The sequence below is a fragment of the Medicago sativa genome, chromosome 3, assembly GCF_051527215.1.
Source record: "Medicago sativa cultivar Bolivia chromosome 3, Bolivia_mono, whole genome shotgun sequence".
Lineage (NCBI taxonomy): Eukaryota > Viridiplantae > Streptophyta > Magnoliopsida > Fabales > Fabaceae > Medicago > Medicago sativa.
The window spans coordinates 75,381,972-75,399,978 of NC_140751.1; the positions used below are offsets into that span (position 1 = coordinate 75,381,972).

An 18,007-nucleotide genomic window follows, 5' to 3' on the forward strand; every position below is an offset into this window, starting at 1 on the left:
ATATTTTTTTTTTTTTGGAGAGAGAAAATAAAAGGAAAAAATCATCGACGTTTTCTTTCACTCATATATTTTCTCTCCAACAGGAGGAGGCTTCTGTGGCCATCGTGTTTCTTCGAGCAATTCATTCAACTTAGGTATGCCTCCCTCAACCTTCTCTCTCTCTCCCAATTTTATCACTCTTGGTTTCCATTCCTCTCTCTTTTTCTTCTCCTCAATGATTTTTTATTTTTTTAATTTGAAACCACATAGTTGTAATCATGCTCAGTTACTTGTCTTTCATCGTACCATTGCTCACAGTTAGTATCAGTACTCACAGTTAGTCACTCCGTATGATGGCTTTGGTAACTAGAATCAGAAATTCCATGAAGTTGTATGGGTGCGTTTGATTCGCAAAACAGTATAGTTCGGAATTGTACTAGAGAGATAATATTTTTTATGTTGGAAGTATTTGACAAAATATGACAGTTTAGTGAGGGACAAGAATTTTTTTTTTTTTTTTTGTCCAGTCTCATGCTACCTGTTTTGTCTAATCTCATGACTAGTTTCTAAATCAATCAAGGTACAAGAAAAGTTGTTCAGTCAAGTACCGCTGATGTTTAGCGAATCAAACTCATCTTGTAACAACATAGATTGGATTTGAATAATTTATTTAAGTCCTCTAAAACCTTCCTCTAATACAACTTGAGTTCCCTCATTTTCCTTCCTTTTTCCAAAGTCACACCTCACAAACTCCTAAACAGCAGGGACTTAGTCTCATAATTTGTGATTCAAGTTATTGTATTGTGGCTAAACAAGATGAATGAGCCATGAGTGTTTATTTGGTTGCATAATTTATTTTCTTGCTTCTAACTCAAAGTAATCTCCAAGTTTTCCTGCTTAAATGCTCATTTAGGCCCTGTTTGAATAAACGGTTTAATTAAGTGCATATGTATAAATTTTTCTATAACAAAAGATAAAATAAAGTCAAATTATTTTCATATAAGTTATAAGCTATTTTCATAGGTTTATTCTGAAGAGCTTGTAAAAATAAGTTTATGGACATGTTACAATAAATTCTCCCAAATAGTCGCACAAGTGTTTATGTCAGTAGATAATCTCAAACAAAGCAATACAGGCAGGCTCTTAATTCTTCATGTTGCTTAAGCTGTGTCTCTTTCTTCTTCCTGGTTTGCAGTTTTTTCCTTCAAGAGAACTAATTGTGAGTCATCATCTTGTTCTTTAGTAATGTCTTGGGAGTTTTATTTTGCAGATAGATTATAGATCCAATATCTTGTTATTCTTTTGCCAATATGGAGCAAACGTTGTGGGGTCATTTGCCGGTGTTACTAAATGCTAGCTCCAAAGAATCTATTGAATTTATTCTTCAAGCCCTTTGGAGAACCAGAAAGACCGGCCTTCAATCTGATGACAGATGTATCATCCAAGACATGCTCCAACTCCAAAATGACTATGACCTCGACCCGGTACTTTAAATTTCTGTCTTTTATAGTGACTTAATTGTAAGCAAAATGTTCATCACCGTGCTCTCTTGCTAACTCAGTTTATTGGGAAACCTATTTCATTTAGTCATGCTTTGTTTGATAAGAGAAATTCAAACACTAGAAAATAAATGGATATCTATAGGCAAAGTTATTGTGATATCAAAAATGAATGTTATGCAAATTAGTAATTAACTAATTATTATAATACATGGAAGTTATTTACTTTCTCATTTGTTCTACAAAGGAAGAGAGGTTAAGGGCCTGTTCGAATTGGCTTATTTGAGCTTATTTATTGGCATAAGCAATTGTGAGAATGTTTGGGAGAATTTATGAAAACAACGTATCAGTATGACATGTTCATTAGTTGTTTTCAGCTTATTTTCATCAGTTCTCCAAGATATCATATGAAAACAGCATATAGTTTATACGAAAAAATGTAATTTTATTGTATCTTTTGTTATAGAAATAGCTTATACATAAGTGTTTATCATATGTTAAGCGCTTAGGCTATAAACTGCAAATTAAGTTGTTTATCAACATGGGCTAAGTCTTCATTTTTTCCAAAGTTCGCCTTCATTTCTTAATACTTCATTTTTTGGTTTCCACTTCCAGTATTAATACTTTATTTACTTCATATATTTTTTAATCAATCCCTATATTTTGTTCCTGATAAGTTGATTGTTGGTGCTTATATACCATGAATTGAAGATTATCATTGTAACTCTATACTTTGATAATCAATCCCTATGTTTTGTTTCTTAATACTTCACAGCTTTTTAATGTGGTAGTAGGAGTAGTAGTAGTTTTACTTAGATGAGATGATCATTGTAACTCTATCTACAGCTTCTGGTTTGCCTCCGAATGTTAATCAGGAGGTGTGTTTATGAAAATACCTGCAAGGATGATTATCCAAAGTTGTTTCCTGATGAAGTTCTGCCTGAATTGCAAAAGCTATTGGCACTTCTATTGCAGAAGTTTCAGCAACAGTGGCAAGAAGATGTGTTGAAAGATCAGGTATGGTCAGGGTTTACTGCAGATTTTGTTTGTGAGCTCAATTATTGGATACTTTGAAATTTGATCTGACACTATACTAAGAGTATAACTATTCAGAATATCGTGCCTCGATTAAAGGCAATGACATGGAATATGGCAAATCAGGATACAGAATCAGCAGACCCTACAGCTGTTATTAATTTGAAGGTAAATGCCGCCTCTTAAAGTTCAGTAGAGTTGGTAATTTCCTTCGGGCAAGGCTCGTCTAAAGTGAGCATTTCACTTTATTAGAGAGTAAGGTCGGTAATGTCAACTGTTGATGAACAACTCAATGGTTGATAATACATGTGCATGCATAATAAATCGTAGGTGGTTATAATATCAACCATTGATTTTCTGAGTTTACTAACTACTCGCCGAAGAGGAACTAAATCCCTTTCCTTCAATACCCTTTTTATCATATACTTTCTTAAAGCAAATGAGAAGTAACAGATGTGCATTTCAATAATGTGGTCTGACCTTGTTGTTATGTATATATGTATTGTGTGTTAAATGATTACATATGGTTTTATCTGATTGTATAGATTTTAACTTCACACTTTTCAGCTTCAAAATGATGCTCGATTTCACTCGGGAGAGTTGGATGTGAAGTTCCAGTTGGCTACAGATTCTGTAGAGATGATGCTAAAAGCCATGCACAATATGAGAGACCAATTTTCAGCCATGGTAAATACTATGCTGTAACTTTCACTTGATTGAATTGGAATGGAAAGTTTATAATTATTTTGTCTGTATGATTTTCTAATGTGCTTAACATAAGTTGTCAGGATGAGGCACCAAAAGGGAATTAGTACGGGAAAAAACACTAATGTATAGGAGACCTATTTCACTTATGCACGCTAGCCTCCGGCTCATTCAAATGCAAACTCATTGTTGTAACTCGTCCAACAGTGGCATTCCTTTGTTAAAGGGAGCAGTCTGAGGAGACGGATAAACACTTGGTTCCTTAGCAAGACAGTGATTAGTATTGATTGAGAAGACTAGAAAGGCGTTCCGGTGGTTTTAGTGCTAGAGAGGCTGAAAGACAGTGCAAAGAATATTTCAGTAGATTATGTCCTTGATTGGAATGAGACGAAATCTCTCTGGTATGGGGAGACTAGTTTAACAGCTGGTTGTTGTGGTTTAATATAAAAATAAACATGTACATTCTTCTTATCTTATTCTTTTTATTTTGTTTTGCTCATTATGGTTTGACTTCTTTTTTTTTCTCACACAATTATGGTTTAACTTTACCAAATCGTTTTAAATAGAAGTTGAACTAAAGTGAACTTTAAAGTTTTTTTATCATGTGCATTTACATTAAACCTCGTGTTGATTCGAAAACAAACATTGTTGAACCCGGCGTTGCTAAACCTAAGGTGCTCGATGTGTGAGAAATACAATTTTTCACAAATAAGATAGATGCGTTTTTTCACTAAGACAAATAATGTTCAAGATGATTTGATTAATTTGCCTCGTTGTGAAGCAACGAATGTAGTATTTATTATAGTCATAGACATATCCGATAATGGTTATGAACAAAGAAAATCATTTTTTATATTGGGTTGAGAATTGTGTGTTGTGTATAAAGGAACCAAAAAGAACTTAAAATGAGAAGACACAAGGTCAAAAAAATATGAATGTCCATTTAGGTTGCGCGGTCATTTTTTTTAAATGTAGACTAATGTTGTATTTGGAGTACACAACCATTAGATGAAGTCAAAATTAGAAAATCATGTTCTTGTTGGTCATTAGACGAGGAATAGAATGAGCTTATTGCTCATATGACAAGGATTATGGTGCAGCCAATAAATATTTTGGTGACTTTGAAATAAATGAAAAAACAAAATGTAACGGCAATAAAAACAAGTTTACAATGCAAGTCAAAGATACAAAAAATCAAATAAGGCTTCGAGGTAAAAAATACAACATTTGTTTAAATGTTTGGATAATGGCATATATATTTAAAAATTTACAATTATGGGTGGGTCTAAAGATATTTCTTGCAGCTAGTTTACTGCATATTTTGTTTGTGAGCTCAATAATTGGATACTTTGATCTGACACTGTATTCAAAGGCAATGACATGGAATATGGTAAATTGGGATACAGAATGAGAAGGTGAGAAAGTTAATGTGCACATCAATAAAGTTGCCTGACCATAATATTTTGTGTTCAATGATCAAACATGGTTTTATCCTATAAATGGTCTTCCTGCAAGTAATAATAGAGAATGAGAGGATATTGATTTTGCATGGTGGTTTGAATTTGATAGTTGAGCTAATGGTGGAACTAAATGGTCTCATATCAGCACCAATTCTAAGCTTATGCGGCAACATGGTTTTGCAACATGTTTGATAAACTGAACGCTAAAGCAAACACACGCTAAGTGATTTTAGATGTGAAAAAAAGCTCCTCTCGGGTTTAAACCATTTGGTGTGGGAGTGACTCTGTGACCTTTGTTGAATTTCTCAGCATGCAAAAGTTATATTTAATCTGTACTGCACCAAAGTTAATTAAATTGGAAGAACTCGTTTAAAAAGCAAAACTCTTCAAATGGTTGTGTTTCTCGATCATAGAACTTGAATTCCAGTTTTCACTTGTAAATAGTCAAACTCCATCTCATTTAAACCAAAAAAAATTGAGTTGTGTAAGATTTTAATATATGAAAGTCTTTTTTCATTGAAAATATGAAAAATATTTACTTTTAGAATTATATAACTTTTGAAAATAATATTAACGACAATAACAACAACAAGTTCCGACTCAACCGACAAAAATGCCGAAATTCTTAGACCGGACTTGGTGATAGGGGATCGAACTCCGGCTCTTCCACTTGTGTGTGTGAGTTTCTAATTGTTATTGTCATTCCGTCTCTATAAAAAAATAATAATAATAATAATAAGGGTTAATTATGTTTCTAGTCCCTATAAAAATAGCGACCTTGTAAGTTTAGTCCCTACTTAATTTTAATAGCATTTTTAGTCCCTAATTTTGTTTTTCTGCACTGAGTATTAGTCCCTACTCAATTCAAATTTGTTTAATTTATGCTTAAACTCTTAAATTTTTGAACAATTTTTTGCAGACATGTTTAGAACATTACTAAAAGTTCGTCCGCAAAAAATTATCGCAAAATTTGATTTCTACATCCAGATTTTATTACTTTTTATCTTTAACTTTTGTCGTTTTAAAAAATTCATATTTAATTCATTTCATGTCAGAAAATTCTAAATTTTAGTAAACGAACCTTTCATAGTGTTCTAATCTTGTCTCAAAAAAATCGTTCAAAAATTTAAGAGTTTAAGGATAATTAATCAAACTTTGTTTTAGCAGGGACTAAAATTATAAGTAAATTTTTTTTTATAGGGACTAAAAATGCTATTAAAATTAAGTAGGGACTAAACTTACAAGGTCGCTATTTTATAGGGACTAGAAACATAATTAACCCTAATAATAATAGTAGTAGTAAACCCTCTGCAATAATCAGGATCGTGAAGTATTCGTGTTTTTAGATGCATGCGCACACTACAAAAAAGAGGGCTATTATTGTTACTTTTTTGTGGTCCTGGAGGGCTGCAGAAGGAGTTAAGAGTAATATTTTGGGAATAATTCGTATTTAATACCTTTCTTTTTCAAATTGAAAAACAATTTTACAGTTGTGATGAAAAAGAAAAAAACTAATTACGTTACAATATTATTGAGAAATAGTTGTCTTCTATGTGATCCTACTCAACACGGGTTGTGAAACCCAGTTTATACAACACAAAAAACTTTAAGATCAAAATATATCACTACTATGTAATAAATTTGGGAGTAGATATTTGTTAATATTTTATCCATCTAGCTCTATCATTTTAGTTTTGCTTTACAGATTGTATGCCAACAAGATTTTTTTGAAAGATTTTGTGTTCAGTGTGATTCTTAAAGCGGGTGCAGCTAGTGACAAAATGGTGTAAGATTTCACCCCTACTCAAGTATGGTCCAAAATTGGCAGGCTTGGTGGGCAAGATATTGGGAAGTTAAAGTATGGAATCTAATGGAGCAGTGGATTAGGTTGCCAACTATGCTCATACCCTACATGTGGGTATTCAGTCACGTTGGAGAATTCCTCGTGGGTGCACACTTTTAAACGCAAGATTTGTTGGGGTTTGATCTCCACGTATAAGAATGTCAATTTGTGCCCGTAAGTGGGGATGTGCGGGATGGGAAAGGGGGATAATACTTCTCAAGGTGAGGAATGGGGATGGACCTGGGGAGCAAAGACGAGGAGCGGGAGAGTACTCCCCGCTCCCGCCCCGTTGGCATTCCTATCCCCATATAATTTACTTCTCGTTTTAAAATAATCAAAATTCGTCTTAAGAAATGAACTGTAGATGAGCCAAGGGCAACCAAAACTCATGAATGTGCATTTTGAGAAACTTTGTACAATGTTCAATTATATAAACCAATTGCTAAAACCATCATGGTGAATCAGCCACCTTGACTTTCACTCAAAATTTTCTTTGTTCCTACTTTTAACTTTTGTTCCTTTTTCTATTCTTCGGGTTGTGTATTCAAATAACCTTTCTTCCTAACCAGTATTACAGGGAAAAAAGATAGAAAAGATAGAAATCTACAAGTCTCTCTTAGTTGCCCTCACGAGCATCTCTTCCAGCACCTTTGCGATTCAAGTACCGAATGACAGCATCCTCAACCCTGAAAATGTTACAAATAATAACACAAATAAGTTAAAGAATATAAAATCGATTTAGCATATCTTTGGCCCTATGTTATATCAAATAAAGAGTGGGAAAAAAGATACATCCATACATCTTACAAGAAATCCATTTTCTAACTATACAATGTCACAAGGAATAGGGGCAAGAAATGTCAAGATATTGGGAGATTCGCAACTGGTCATTCAATCTCATGCAACCACGTCAGATTCAACACTTACAGTTTCAGAAATAATTTATGCATCATTTCAGAGTGAAAACAGAACTCGGTAGATGCCTACCATGTTGTATTATAATTTCCTAATAGTCGCCACTTAAGCATTGACACTGACAAATAAAAATCTGAGAGCAAAGCTTTTTTTATGAAGTGTGATATTGTGCATAGTTGCATAAGTGTCCAGCATAGGTGCTGCTTCTTATTTGATAAATATGATTCATAGGATGCAAATATATTCAAGACTTCAACCCCCAAGTTTACCAAATAAATAACATTCAGGTCACAACCAAACAAAAAGTTATTATGCACACATGCCTCACAACAAAAAGAAAAAAGGTAAAGCATCGACACAAATCATACCATGGTTGATTATAAAATTCAGGACACTGCTCCTTTTCAAAATTACGGCCGGCATCTCCAGCAACAAGTTTTGGATCCTTGCTCTGAGAAGCAATTGTAGCATTGATAAACTCTGCTGGAGACTGACTAAAGCTAAGAAAGAAAGCACGTCTTCTACGATGCTCTTGGATCTTCTTTAGATTAGCGGAAATCATCTCATCTTGAGTTTCAATCTCTTTGTTACTCTCAATGCTGTTGCTAGCCAAGAATGCAGACATTTCTTTCTGCAGTGGAATAGGCATGTCAACCTGTACATCGTAACATGCAGTTCCAGATGGGCAATCTCCAGAAAGCTTGATGTTATGCTCCAAATATATAGGCTTTGGTTGTGACAAATGCTCTAACAACTTCTGAGCAGCCGTGGTGAATCCCATCTTCTCTTCCCCGAAAACCCTTTGGAGGTAAGGATCACAGATGAAGAATGAAGGTTCATCGGCACATTGTAGCTTCCTGGACTTCACATAATGCCAAAGAGCAGCTATTATTCTCGGGCGAGTTTCGACCTCAACCCCTAAGAGTCTAGACAATGGTGCTGAGACCATGAACTTCTCAGGTGAATATTTCAAATCTAATTTGATCACTGCAGTGAATTCTTTGTCTCCTTTCCTCTTAACCTCAAAACCATCATGTTGTTTAGGCGAATGAGCACCGTCCCACACAATAATGTGATTTTCAGGATAAAGGTTCTGATCCAAGCATATAGTAATTTTCTTGAAAAAATCAGAAAACTTTGTGTCAGAAGGACTTGATCTCTGCAAAATTCCAGATAAAGGATTGTTCCCATCTTCCAATACCCTTCCAATTATCTTCAAAGACCAAGAAGATTCCTCGACGGTTTTATCCTCGGAGTCAGTTTTTGTGTACTTCGAGAACGTATTAAACACATAAATTCTCAGAGTTTTCTGAACATGGGGAGGACTTCTAATAGCCTCCTGTATATCAAGCTTTCTCTTAGCCAATGCAGCATCCATCTGAGCCTCAAAATCAAGCAATTGAGTATAAAGAGCAGACTCAGGTAGAATCTTACCCACTTTCTCCAACGTCTGCTTCTCCGGTAACTCCCTCATCCTTCGCCGAGAAGCGGGAGTCAATTCCATTGTCTTATCCGACACATTTTGGTTCGCACCAGACGAACCTGGAGTCCGCAACAAGTTCCTTTGAGTTCCTGCTCGCTTGGAGCCACTGGTAGCCGGAGTCGATACAACATTAGTATTGGTATTGGCATTATGCAATGGAGTAACAGGTTGAGTTTGTGATGATTGTAAAGAAGCAAGTGCTGCCTGAGACTGCAACTGTGCATAGTGAGCTTGTGCAAAACCCTGAGAATGTAATTGTGGTTCTGAAAACTGAAATTGACCATGGAATTGGGTTTGAGGGTGTGATCTAGAGAGAAGATGGTTCCATTGTTGTTGTTGAGACTGTGGTGATATTCCAAAAGGACCAAACAATGATGACGATGATGATGCAGATGCACCAAAATTCTTTGCTTGATTATTGTTCATTCTTATTGCACCTTCCGTAATCTAAACAAAAATCTTAATCACATTAATTCACAATCAAACACAATGAAAATGAACTTAAATTAAAGTATAATAAAGAATGGTCCTTCACAATTTTCATACGGGTCAATTTAGTCCCTGACAAAAATAAAACTAAAATGACATTCTTTATAACGGGGACAAATTAGTCTCTGACTATAAACAAGGGACTAATTTGTCATCGGTATGAAAATGTCATGTCTACTTAGGGTTTTATTTTTGTCAAGGATTAAATTGACCCGCATGAAAAATTGCGAACTACCAAAATGGGTCTTGACTATAAATCAAATAAGATTAAGAACAACATTTGTCACAAAACGAACAAAGCTAAGAATGTTTATAGAATGAAAAAACCTAATATTGAAAATGCTACAATGCATGTGCGAGATGAAAATGAAACCCGCCAAAAATGAATTTAATTTGAGAAAAAAATATTTAAGAAATTGATTTTGTGATTATAATAAGAGATTGGTGAAGATAAAGAAAAGAGAGGGATATTCTTACAGTTTCACAGAAATCGAAATTAGAAGAAGCTGAATGAATCTCTGAGCGTGTCTATCGGTCCTTTTGTGTTTCTCCTCGTTTTACATACAAAGGCGGAGTCTACGGTAGGAGAGGGCAATAGGTCCCCTACCGTAGGAGATCATATCAAAGCCTTTTTTTTTTTTTTTTGGTACAATTTTTTTTTTTTTTTACAACTAAATTGACCTGTGTTTCTAGGTGGTTGGCACAATAGATATTAGTGTTGCATTTTTTTTAGAAATGATTCATCATCCACTCACTATTATAAGCAAAAATCTACATAAAAATTTACATTTTAAATTTATTTATTAAATGATGTACGAGGTTTATAATACAGACTACATACATCATTTAATTAGAGGTGTCAATAGAGCCCCAAATTTCAAAGTCCACTTAAAAAAGCCCGCACCAAGCCCACTAAATTAAAGCCCCCTAATTGAAAAGAATTATTTGGGGCCAAGCCCACTATAAAATCTATTTATTTGTGGGCCTAATAAAACCTCATATTATAATTTTTTTTCTTAACAGTTTATTTATGCAAAATAGCTTATTCGAAATAGTTTATTTATGCAAAACAACTTATTAGAATGACTTTTTAAAAACCGCTTATTCAAAACAACTTATTTATGCCAAACAGCTTATTTCGATCTCATTTTAAAAAACAACTTATTCAAAACAGCTTATTTATGCAAAACAGCTTATTCGAAACAACTTATTTATACAAAACAACTTATTTATGCAAAACAGCTTATTCAAAACAACTTATTTATACAAAACAACTTATTTCGATTTTATTTTAAAAAACAACTTATTGAAAACAACTTATTTATGCAAAACAACATATTTATGCAAAACAACTTATTCAAAACAGTTTATTTATACAAAACAGCTTATTTCGATTTCATTTTAAAAAACAACTTATTCAAAACAGCTTATTTATGCAAAACAGCTTATTCGAAACAACTTATTTATCCAAAACAGCTTATTTATGCAAAACAATTTATTCAAAACAACTTATTTATACAAAACAGCTTATTCCGATTTCATTTTAAAAAACAACTTATTCAAAACAGCTTATTTATGCAAAACAGCTTATTCGAAACAACTTATTTTTACAAAACAGCTTATTTGTGCAAAACAGCTTATTCAAAACAACTTATTTATACAAAACAGCTTATTTCGATTTTATTTTAAAAAACAACTTTATTCAAAACAACTTATTTATGCAAAACAACATATTTATGCAAAACAACTTATTCAAAACAACTTATTTATGCAAAACAACTTATTCGAAACAACTTATTTATACAAAATAGCTTATTTGTGCAAATCAGCTTATTCAAAACAACTTATTTATACAAAACAGCTTATTTGTGCAAAACAACTTATTCAAAACAGCTTATTTATACAAAACAGCTTATTTCGATTTCATTTTAAAAAACAACTTATTCAAAACAGCTTATTTATGCAAAACAGCTTATTCGAAACAACTTATTTATCCAAAACAACTTATTTATGCAAAACAATTTATTCAAAACAACTTATTTATACAAAACAGCTTATTCCGATTTCATTTTAAAAAACAACTTATTCAAAACAGCTTATTTATGCAAAACAGCTTATTCGAAACAACTTATTTTTACAAAACAGCTTATTTGTGCAAAACAGCTTATTCAAAACAACTTATTTATACAAAACAGCTTATTTCGATTTTATTTTAAAAAACAACTTTATTCAAAACAACTTATTTATGCAAAACAACATATTTATGCAAAACAACTTATTCAAAACAACTTATTTATGCAAAACAACTTATTCGAAACAACTTATTTATACAAAATAGCTTATTTGTGCAAATCAGCTTATTCAAAACAACTTATTTATACAAAACAGCTTATTTGTGCAAAACAACTTATTCAAAACAGCTTATTTATACAAAACAGCTTATTCCGATTTCATTTTAAAAAACAACTTATTCAAAACAACTTATTTATGCAAAACAGCTTATTCGAAACAACTTATTTATCCAAAACAGCTTATTTATGCAATACAACTTATTCAAAACAACTTATTTATACAAAACAGCTTATTCCGATTTCATTTTAAAAAACAACTTATTCAAAACAACTTATTTATGCAAAACAGCTTATTCGAAACAACTTATTTATACAAAACAGCTTATTTGTGCAAAACAGCTTATTCAAAACAACTTATATATACAAAACAACTTATTCCGATTTCATTTTAAAAAACAACTTATTAAAAACAACTTATTTATGCAAAACAACATATTTATGCAAAACAACTTATTCAAAACAGCTTATTAATGCATAAATAAGTTGTCTTGAATAAGTTGTTTTGCACAAATAAGCTGTTTTGTATAAATAAGTTGTTTTGAATAAGCTGTTTTGCATAAATAAGTTGTTTTGAATAAGTTGTTTTTTAATATGAAATCGGAATAAGTTGTTTTGTATAAATAAGTTGTTTTGAATAAGTTGTTTTGCACAAATAAGCTGTTTTGTATATATAAGTTGTTTTGAATAAGTTGTTTTGCACAAATAAGCTGTTTTGCATAAATAAGTTGTTTTGAATAAGTTGTTTTTTAAAATGAAATCGGAATAAGTTGGTTTGTATAAATAAGCTGTTTTGAATAAGTTGTTTTGCACAAATAAGCTGTTTTGTATAAATAAGTTGTTTTGAATAAGCTGATTTGCACAAATAAGCTATTTTGTATAAATAAGTTGTTTCGAATAAGCTGTTTTGCATAAATAAGTTGTTTTGAATAAGTTGTTTTGCATAAATATGTTGTTTTGCATAAATAAGCTGTTTTGAATAAGTTGTTTTGCATAAATATGTTGTTTTGCATAAATAAGTTGTTTTTTAAAATGAAATCGAAATAAGCTGTTTTGTATATATAAGTTGTTTTGAATAAGCTGTTTTGCACAAATAAGCTGTTTTGTATAAATAAGTTGTTTCGAATAAGTTGTTTTGCATAAATAAGCTGTTTTGAATAAGTTGTTTTTTAAAATGAAATCGAAATAAGCTGTTTTGTATAAATAAGCTGTTTTGAATAAGTTGTTTTGCATAAATATGTTGTTTTGCATAAATAAGTTGTTTTCAATAAGTTGTTTTTTAAAATAAAATCGAAATAAGCTGTTTTGTATAAATAAGTTGTTTTGAATAAGCTGTTTTGCACAAATAAGCTGTTTTGTAAAAATAAGTTGTTTCGAATAAGCTGTTTTGCATAAATAAGCTGTTTTGAATAAGTTGTTTTTTAAAATGAAATCGGAATAAGCTGTTTGTATAAATAAGTTGTTTTGAATAAGTTGTTTTGCACAAATAAGTTGTTTTGTATAAATAAGTTGTTTCGAATAAGCTGTTTTGCATAAATAAGCTGTTTTGAATAAGTTGTTTTTTAAAATGAGATCGAAATAAGCTGTTTGGCATAAATAAGTTGTTTTGAATAAGCGGTTTTTAAAAAGTCATTCTAATAAGTTGTTTTGCATAAATAAACTATTTCGAATAAGCTATTTTGCATAAATAAACTGTTAAGAAAAAAAATTATAATATGAGGTTTTATTAGGCCCACAAATAAATAGATTTTATAGTGGGCTTGGCCCCAAATAATTCTTTTCAATTAGGGGGCTTTAATTTAGTGGGCTTGGTGGGGGCTTTTTTAAGTGGACTTTGAAATTTGGGGCTCTATTGACACCTCTAATTAAATGATGTATGTAGTCTGTATTATAAACCTCGTACATCATTTAATAAATGAATTTAAAATGTAAATTTTTATGTAGATTTTTGCTTATAATAGTGAGAGGATGATGTATCATTTCTAAAAAAAATGCAACACTAGTATCTATTGTGCCAACCACCTACAAACACATGTCAATTTAGTTGTAAAAAAAAAAAAAAATTGTACCAAAATTAAAAAAAAAAAAAAAAAAGGCTTTGATATGATCTCCTACGGTAGGGGACCTATTGCCCTCTCCTACCGTAGACTCCACCATACTTTGTATACCCCACACTCTCATTCTATGTATGTTTTTGTTTAGTCAAGATGTTTTTTTTTGTTTTTTTTTTTTTTTTTTACATTAAAGACAATCTCAATAACGAAAGTTTGGCAATAAATCAAATGTCAAGAATGCAGAAATACAAGACAAAGTTTCTTCTATCCATATGCAATCTAAATTCTTAAAGCATACACCCTCTGGTCACTATTATAAGCAAAAATTAACATTTTACATTCATTCAATTAATGATGTATATGGTCTTTATTATAGACCAAATACATCATTTAATGAATGAATCTAAAATGTTAACTTTTGCTTATATTAGTGACCGGATGGTGTATTTAGCTAAATAATGAGCAGCTTGGTTGACTTCACGCGCTTTTTTTTTTTAATCTTGGTAAAAACAAAATTTCCATTTTTTTATTCTTGCATAAAATACTATTGTTTGCTTTCGATTTTTGCTCTTTTGTTTAGTACTTATTTTTTTTAGAAAAACTCATTTATGTTGTCATATTTGTTGGATTATGCTATCTTGTGTCATTAAAATTATGAGTATTAGTCCTATTATATATTTTTTTTTGGTCACATTTATAAGCAAAACGCAATGTTTTAGATTAATTGAATAATTAATGTATTCAGTCACAATTATAGGTCAGATACATTAACTGTTTAATGAATCTGAAAAGTTTTTTTTTTTTATAAATGTGACTAGATGGGGTATTGTCGTTTGAGCTAGCTAATGAATCACTACATTAGGTTTTTTGAATGAACTTTACCAAAAAGTTTGGACTAAAAATAGATAAATAATGAATACAATCACGAATTAATAAAATTAAAATAAGATTTGCATGTCTTCGTCAGCCTAACTCAGTTGGTATGGACAATGCATAATAAGATTTGCATCATCGTCTTGGAACTCAACTAAAAAATTATCTTGTTCAAGCCAAATCCACGTTCTGGCGTGAGTAAAATATCTTTCATTGTCACTTAAACGTGATTGAATATCCATCTTACCTTACTGTTGTAAAAAGATGCATCGTTATTGCACTTTAATTTCTCATTAGGAGGTATGATCCATAATATCTCCGAAGTTTGATTGTTGTTGGCGCGCAGACGAACAACTTACGCGTAGGCAATCTACCAAACAGCGTGCGTACAAATGTCAATCTCATATTCAACATCAATCTCCCGTAATTTAATATTATGACTCTTTCATATACGTTATAAAATAGAAGTCGGAATGTTGCGTAGTAAATTGAACAATTAATTAATTGATATGCCCGCAAGTGTACAGGTTTGTCGTCATAATAAAAATATCAATCCGCATAGACGTGTGCTTATCCATGTTATCTTTTTATCTAAGTGTTTGTCTAGATTGGTTTTGATTTCTTGAGATTTGATGTTTATTTGGTTTTGAAAATATGCAACTGATAAAATTGCCTTGAAATCATTGGAGTTCATCACAACAATAAACAATTTCAAATTTCAATTTTTTCTAGTGTTATGGGAAATCATTGTGTAAAGATAAGGTTACTCTAAAGTATCTTTTGTGCTCTTTCAAAAAAACAAATGTTGTGTTTTACCAACATAGTCTCATATTTTTATGTTTGCTATGTTGCTATGACCCATGGAGCCTTATTACCCATCTCATCTCGAAGAACTTCAAGATATTCTCATGCTTCAATTTTGTCTCGCAACAAAAGAAAAAAAACAGAATATAGAAAGTTCATCATTAGACCACGTTCCATTATCTCGGGACAAAGAAGAAGACTAATCCCTCGTCATAACGACGAGCTTGCTACTGAAGCAAAAGAAAACAAGAAATAAACAAAAAACTTCTATTGAAAATAACAATGATAAATTACAAGAGTGCTATTTGCTTTTCTATGGTAAAGTGGTACAAAATCAAGGGAAACTAAACGTATTTATAGCCCAATACTTGATGGATTCATGTGTGCTCAGATATTATAGGGTTTATAAGACGTTTACACTAAATCATTCAAGTACACAAGGTGTAACAATTTGAATTGAAATCATCAAGTTGTTACAGCTCTAACACGGGGTTATGGGCATTCGTAACACCCTCTGATTTTATGGCCTTGATATTTTGTTTTTCTTGATTGATTGTTGACTGTTTTAAGACTTGTGACAATACATCTGAAGTGATGCAGCTCGATTTTCTACTACTTTTTCATTGAAGAATATCTCAATTATCACGAAACGTTGTTTGGCAAACAAGACTTCAACGTGCATTTACAATTATTTCATCCTATAATGTCATAAATCAACTTGTTTCTAATAAATTAAAAACAACATAATTTCCATTATAAGAGTGAAATATACACAATAATAAATTGTAAAAGTATTGTTGAACCATCAAAGGTTGATTTTGTTGTACAATGAAAAGGAAAATCTGAAAAATATATTCTAAAAGAAACTTTTGAAATATGATTTTACTAAAGAAATTGTGACATTTCACTTTATTTTTAACTTTTCTATAATTATAATATACTTAAATTTGATTGATTTGAGAGTTTAGTTCACATTGTTTATATTTAAGCCTTCGTAACTCATTCTAAATAATTTTAAATTAGTATTAAGAGGATAAATAAACATAACCTTTAATTATCTATCGTAAAAAAATAAAAAAAATATATATTCATTGAGATAAATTGAACAACATCATATATGTCGGCGTTTATTTTTACATATTAGTGAGAAAATATGGTGAAAGTTGGTTACGCGAATATTGCATAATCAAGCTGCAACGCATAAAAAGAAACAATGAGAATATCCTCTAAAATAAGATGTGATATATTTTTTACAATAAATTTTCTACTGTTATACGAACCTAAACTTTAATTTTCAAAAACTAAAAAAATGTTAAATTTGATGTTTGTTATTGATGCACTAGAGAACCACAAACAACGTCGTTGAATATGACTTGTACGTTTTTGGTGACTTTTCATTTATCAATCTTTAATTAATTAATGATGTTAATTAATAACATTAGTATGGTTAATTGTCTTAAAAGAATGTCTCTCTATCTATCTCTCTATCTCTCTCTCTATCTATATATATATATATATATATATATATATATATATATATATATATATATATATATATATATATATATATATATATATATATATAGGATTTGTTAGAACACACCACTAGTTTTTATGTGGGAGTGTTTTAGCAAGCTACACCTTAAGTTGCATTTAACTACTTTTTAGTTATAACTTGCTAAAACACATCTTCTAAAAAATAAGTGGGTGTATCAAATACACCCACTTATTTTTTAGAAGGTATGTTTTTAGAAACATTCACCTTAAGGTGTATTTAAAAAAAAAATAGTTATATCTTTGCTAAAACACACCTTAATAAAAACTAGTGGGTGTATCATAGCAAACCCATATATATATAATAAGTGGAAGAAAAATGAAAAGAAAAGACTACAAAAAGTCATTTAACTCTCTGTCTTAAAATGTGTACGTGTTTATGTTTTAATTTATTGTGTTTGATTTTATTTTGTAATTTGTAATATATTTATAGTTATGATTGAACCTCATGTTGATTAAAAAACAAACATTGTTGAACCCGACATTGATAAACGTAAGGTTCATGATATGTGAAAAATACATTTTTTTACAAAGAAGACAAATAACATTCAATATGATTTGATTGATTTGGCTCGTTGCGAAACAACTAATATGGTAACTCGTGCGGACGCACGGATGGACGTTGTCTTTGATTAACAAAAAATTATACCAAACAATTAATTTGCACCAAACAATTAACAACAATTGCATCTCAATATTTGTATAACGCATATCCCAACAACAATCTCACCTCAATTATTATCCTTGTCGACACATTGATGTTCATGTCATGTTTGATGTTGGTATCGATAAATACATATCACAATTCACAAACATAAGTTTGGCGGTTGATGGAAACAATGACACCAGAGATTTTTTTAACAAAATTACTCCTAAAAAAACAACGCAAAATTCAAAGTAATGCGAATTACAACTTACAATACACCCCTAAATAAAATTTAGGCTGCACCATCGATATGAAATCAA

At 31.1% G+C, this 18,007-nt stretch overlaps 2 protein-coding genes across 6 annotated transcripts; one reads left to right on the top strand and one right to left on the bottom strand.

Moving 5' to 3' along the window:
• The first annotated feature begins 3 nt into the window (after window positions 1-3).
• LOC146940202 (uncharacterized) lies at window positions 4-3,689 on the top strand. Of its 5 annotated transcripts, XM_085753861.1 has the most exons (7): window positions 73-134; window positions 1,115-1,198; window positions 1,289-1,463; window positions 2,325-2,495; window positions 2,592-2,681; window positions 3,081-3,200; window positions 3,302-3,689. In XM_085753861.1, exons 3-7 carry the CDS (start codon window positions 1,290-1,292, stop codon window positions 3,323-3,325), a joined length of 579 nt encoding a protein of 192 aa, XP_085609987.1. In that variant the 5' UTR covers window positions 73-134; window positions 1,115-1,198; window position 1,289; the 3' UTR covers window positions 3,326-3,689. The 5 variants fall into 5 exon arrangements, with proteins under 5 accessions (XP_085609985.1, XP_085609986.1, XP_085609988.1 ...); XM_085753859.1 differs by lacking the exon at window positions 1,115-1,198 and having other exon boundaries at window positions 4-134; window positions 1,250-1,463; XM_085753860.1 differs by lacking the exon at window positions 1,115-1,198 and having other exon boundaries at window positions 36-134.
• Window positions 3,690-6,886: 3,197 nt separating this feature from the next.
• LOC146940203 (SWI/SNF complex component SNF12 homolog) lies at window positions 6,887-10,001 on the bottom strand. The gene is made up of 3 exons (XM_085753823.1): window positions 9,886-10,001; window positions 7,805-9,366; window positions 6,887-7,207 (listed from the first exon to the last, which is right to left on the bottom strand). Exons 2-3 carry the CDS (start codon window positions 9,343-9,345, stop codon window positions 7,138-7,140), a joined length of 1,611 nt encoding a protein of 536 aa, XP_085609949.1. The 5' UTR covers window positions 9,346-9,366; window positions 9,886-10,001; the 3' UTR covers window positions 6,887-7,137.
• Window positions 10,002-18,007: the final 8,006 nt, after the last annotated feature.

Coding starts and splice junctions, on each gene's coding strand:
- LOC146940202 (XM_085753859.1), top strand. CDS start 1,290: ATGGAGCAAACGTTGTGGGGTCATTTGCCGGTGTTACTAAATGCTAGC. Junction 2,496..2,591: donor AAGATGTGTTGAAAGATCAG/GTATGGTCAGGG, acceptor ATAACTATTCAG/AATATCGTGCCTCGATTAAA. Junction 2,682..3,080: donor CAGCTGTTATTAATTTGAAG/GTAAATGCCGCC, acceptor CACACTTTTCAG/CTTCAAAATGATGCTCGATT.
- LOC146940203 (XM_085753823.1), bottom strand. CDS start 9,345: ATGAACAATAATCAAGCAAAGAATTTTGGTGCATCTGCATCATCATCG. Junction 7,208..7,804: donor GAATTTTATAATCAACCATG/GTATGATTTGTG, acceptor TAACATTTTCAG/GGTTGAGGATGCTGTCATTC.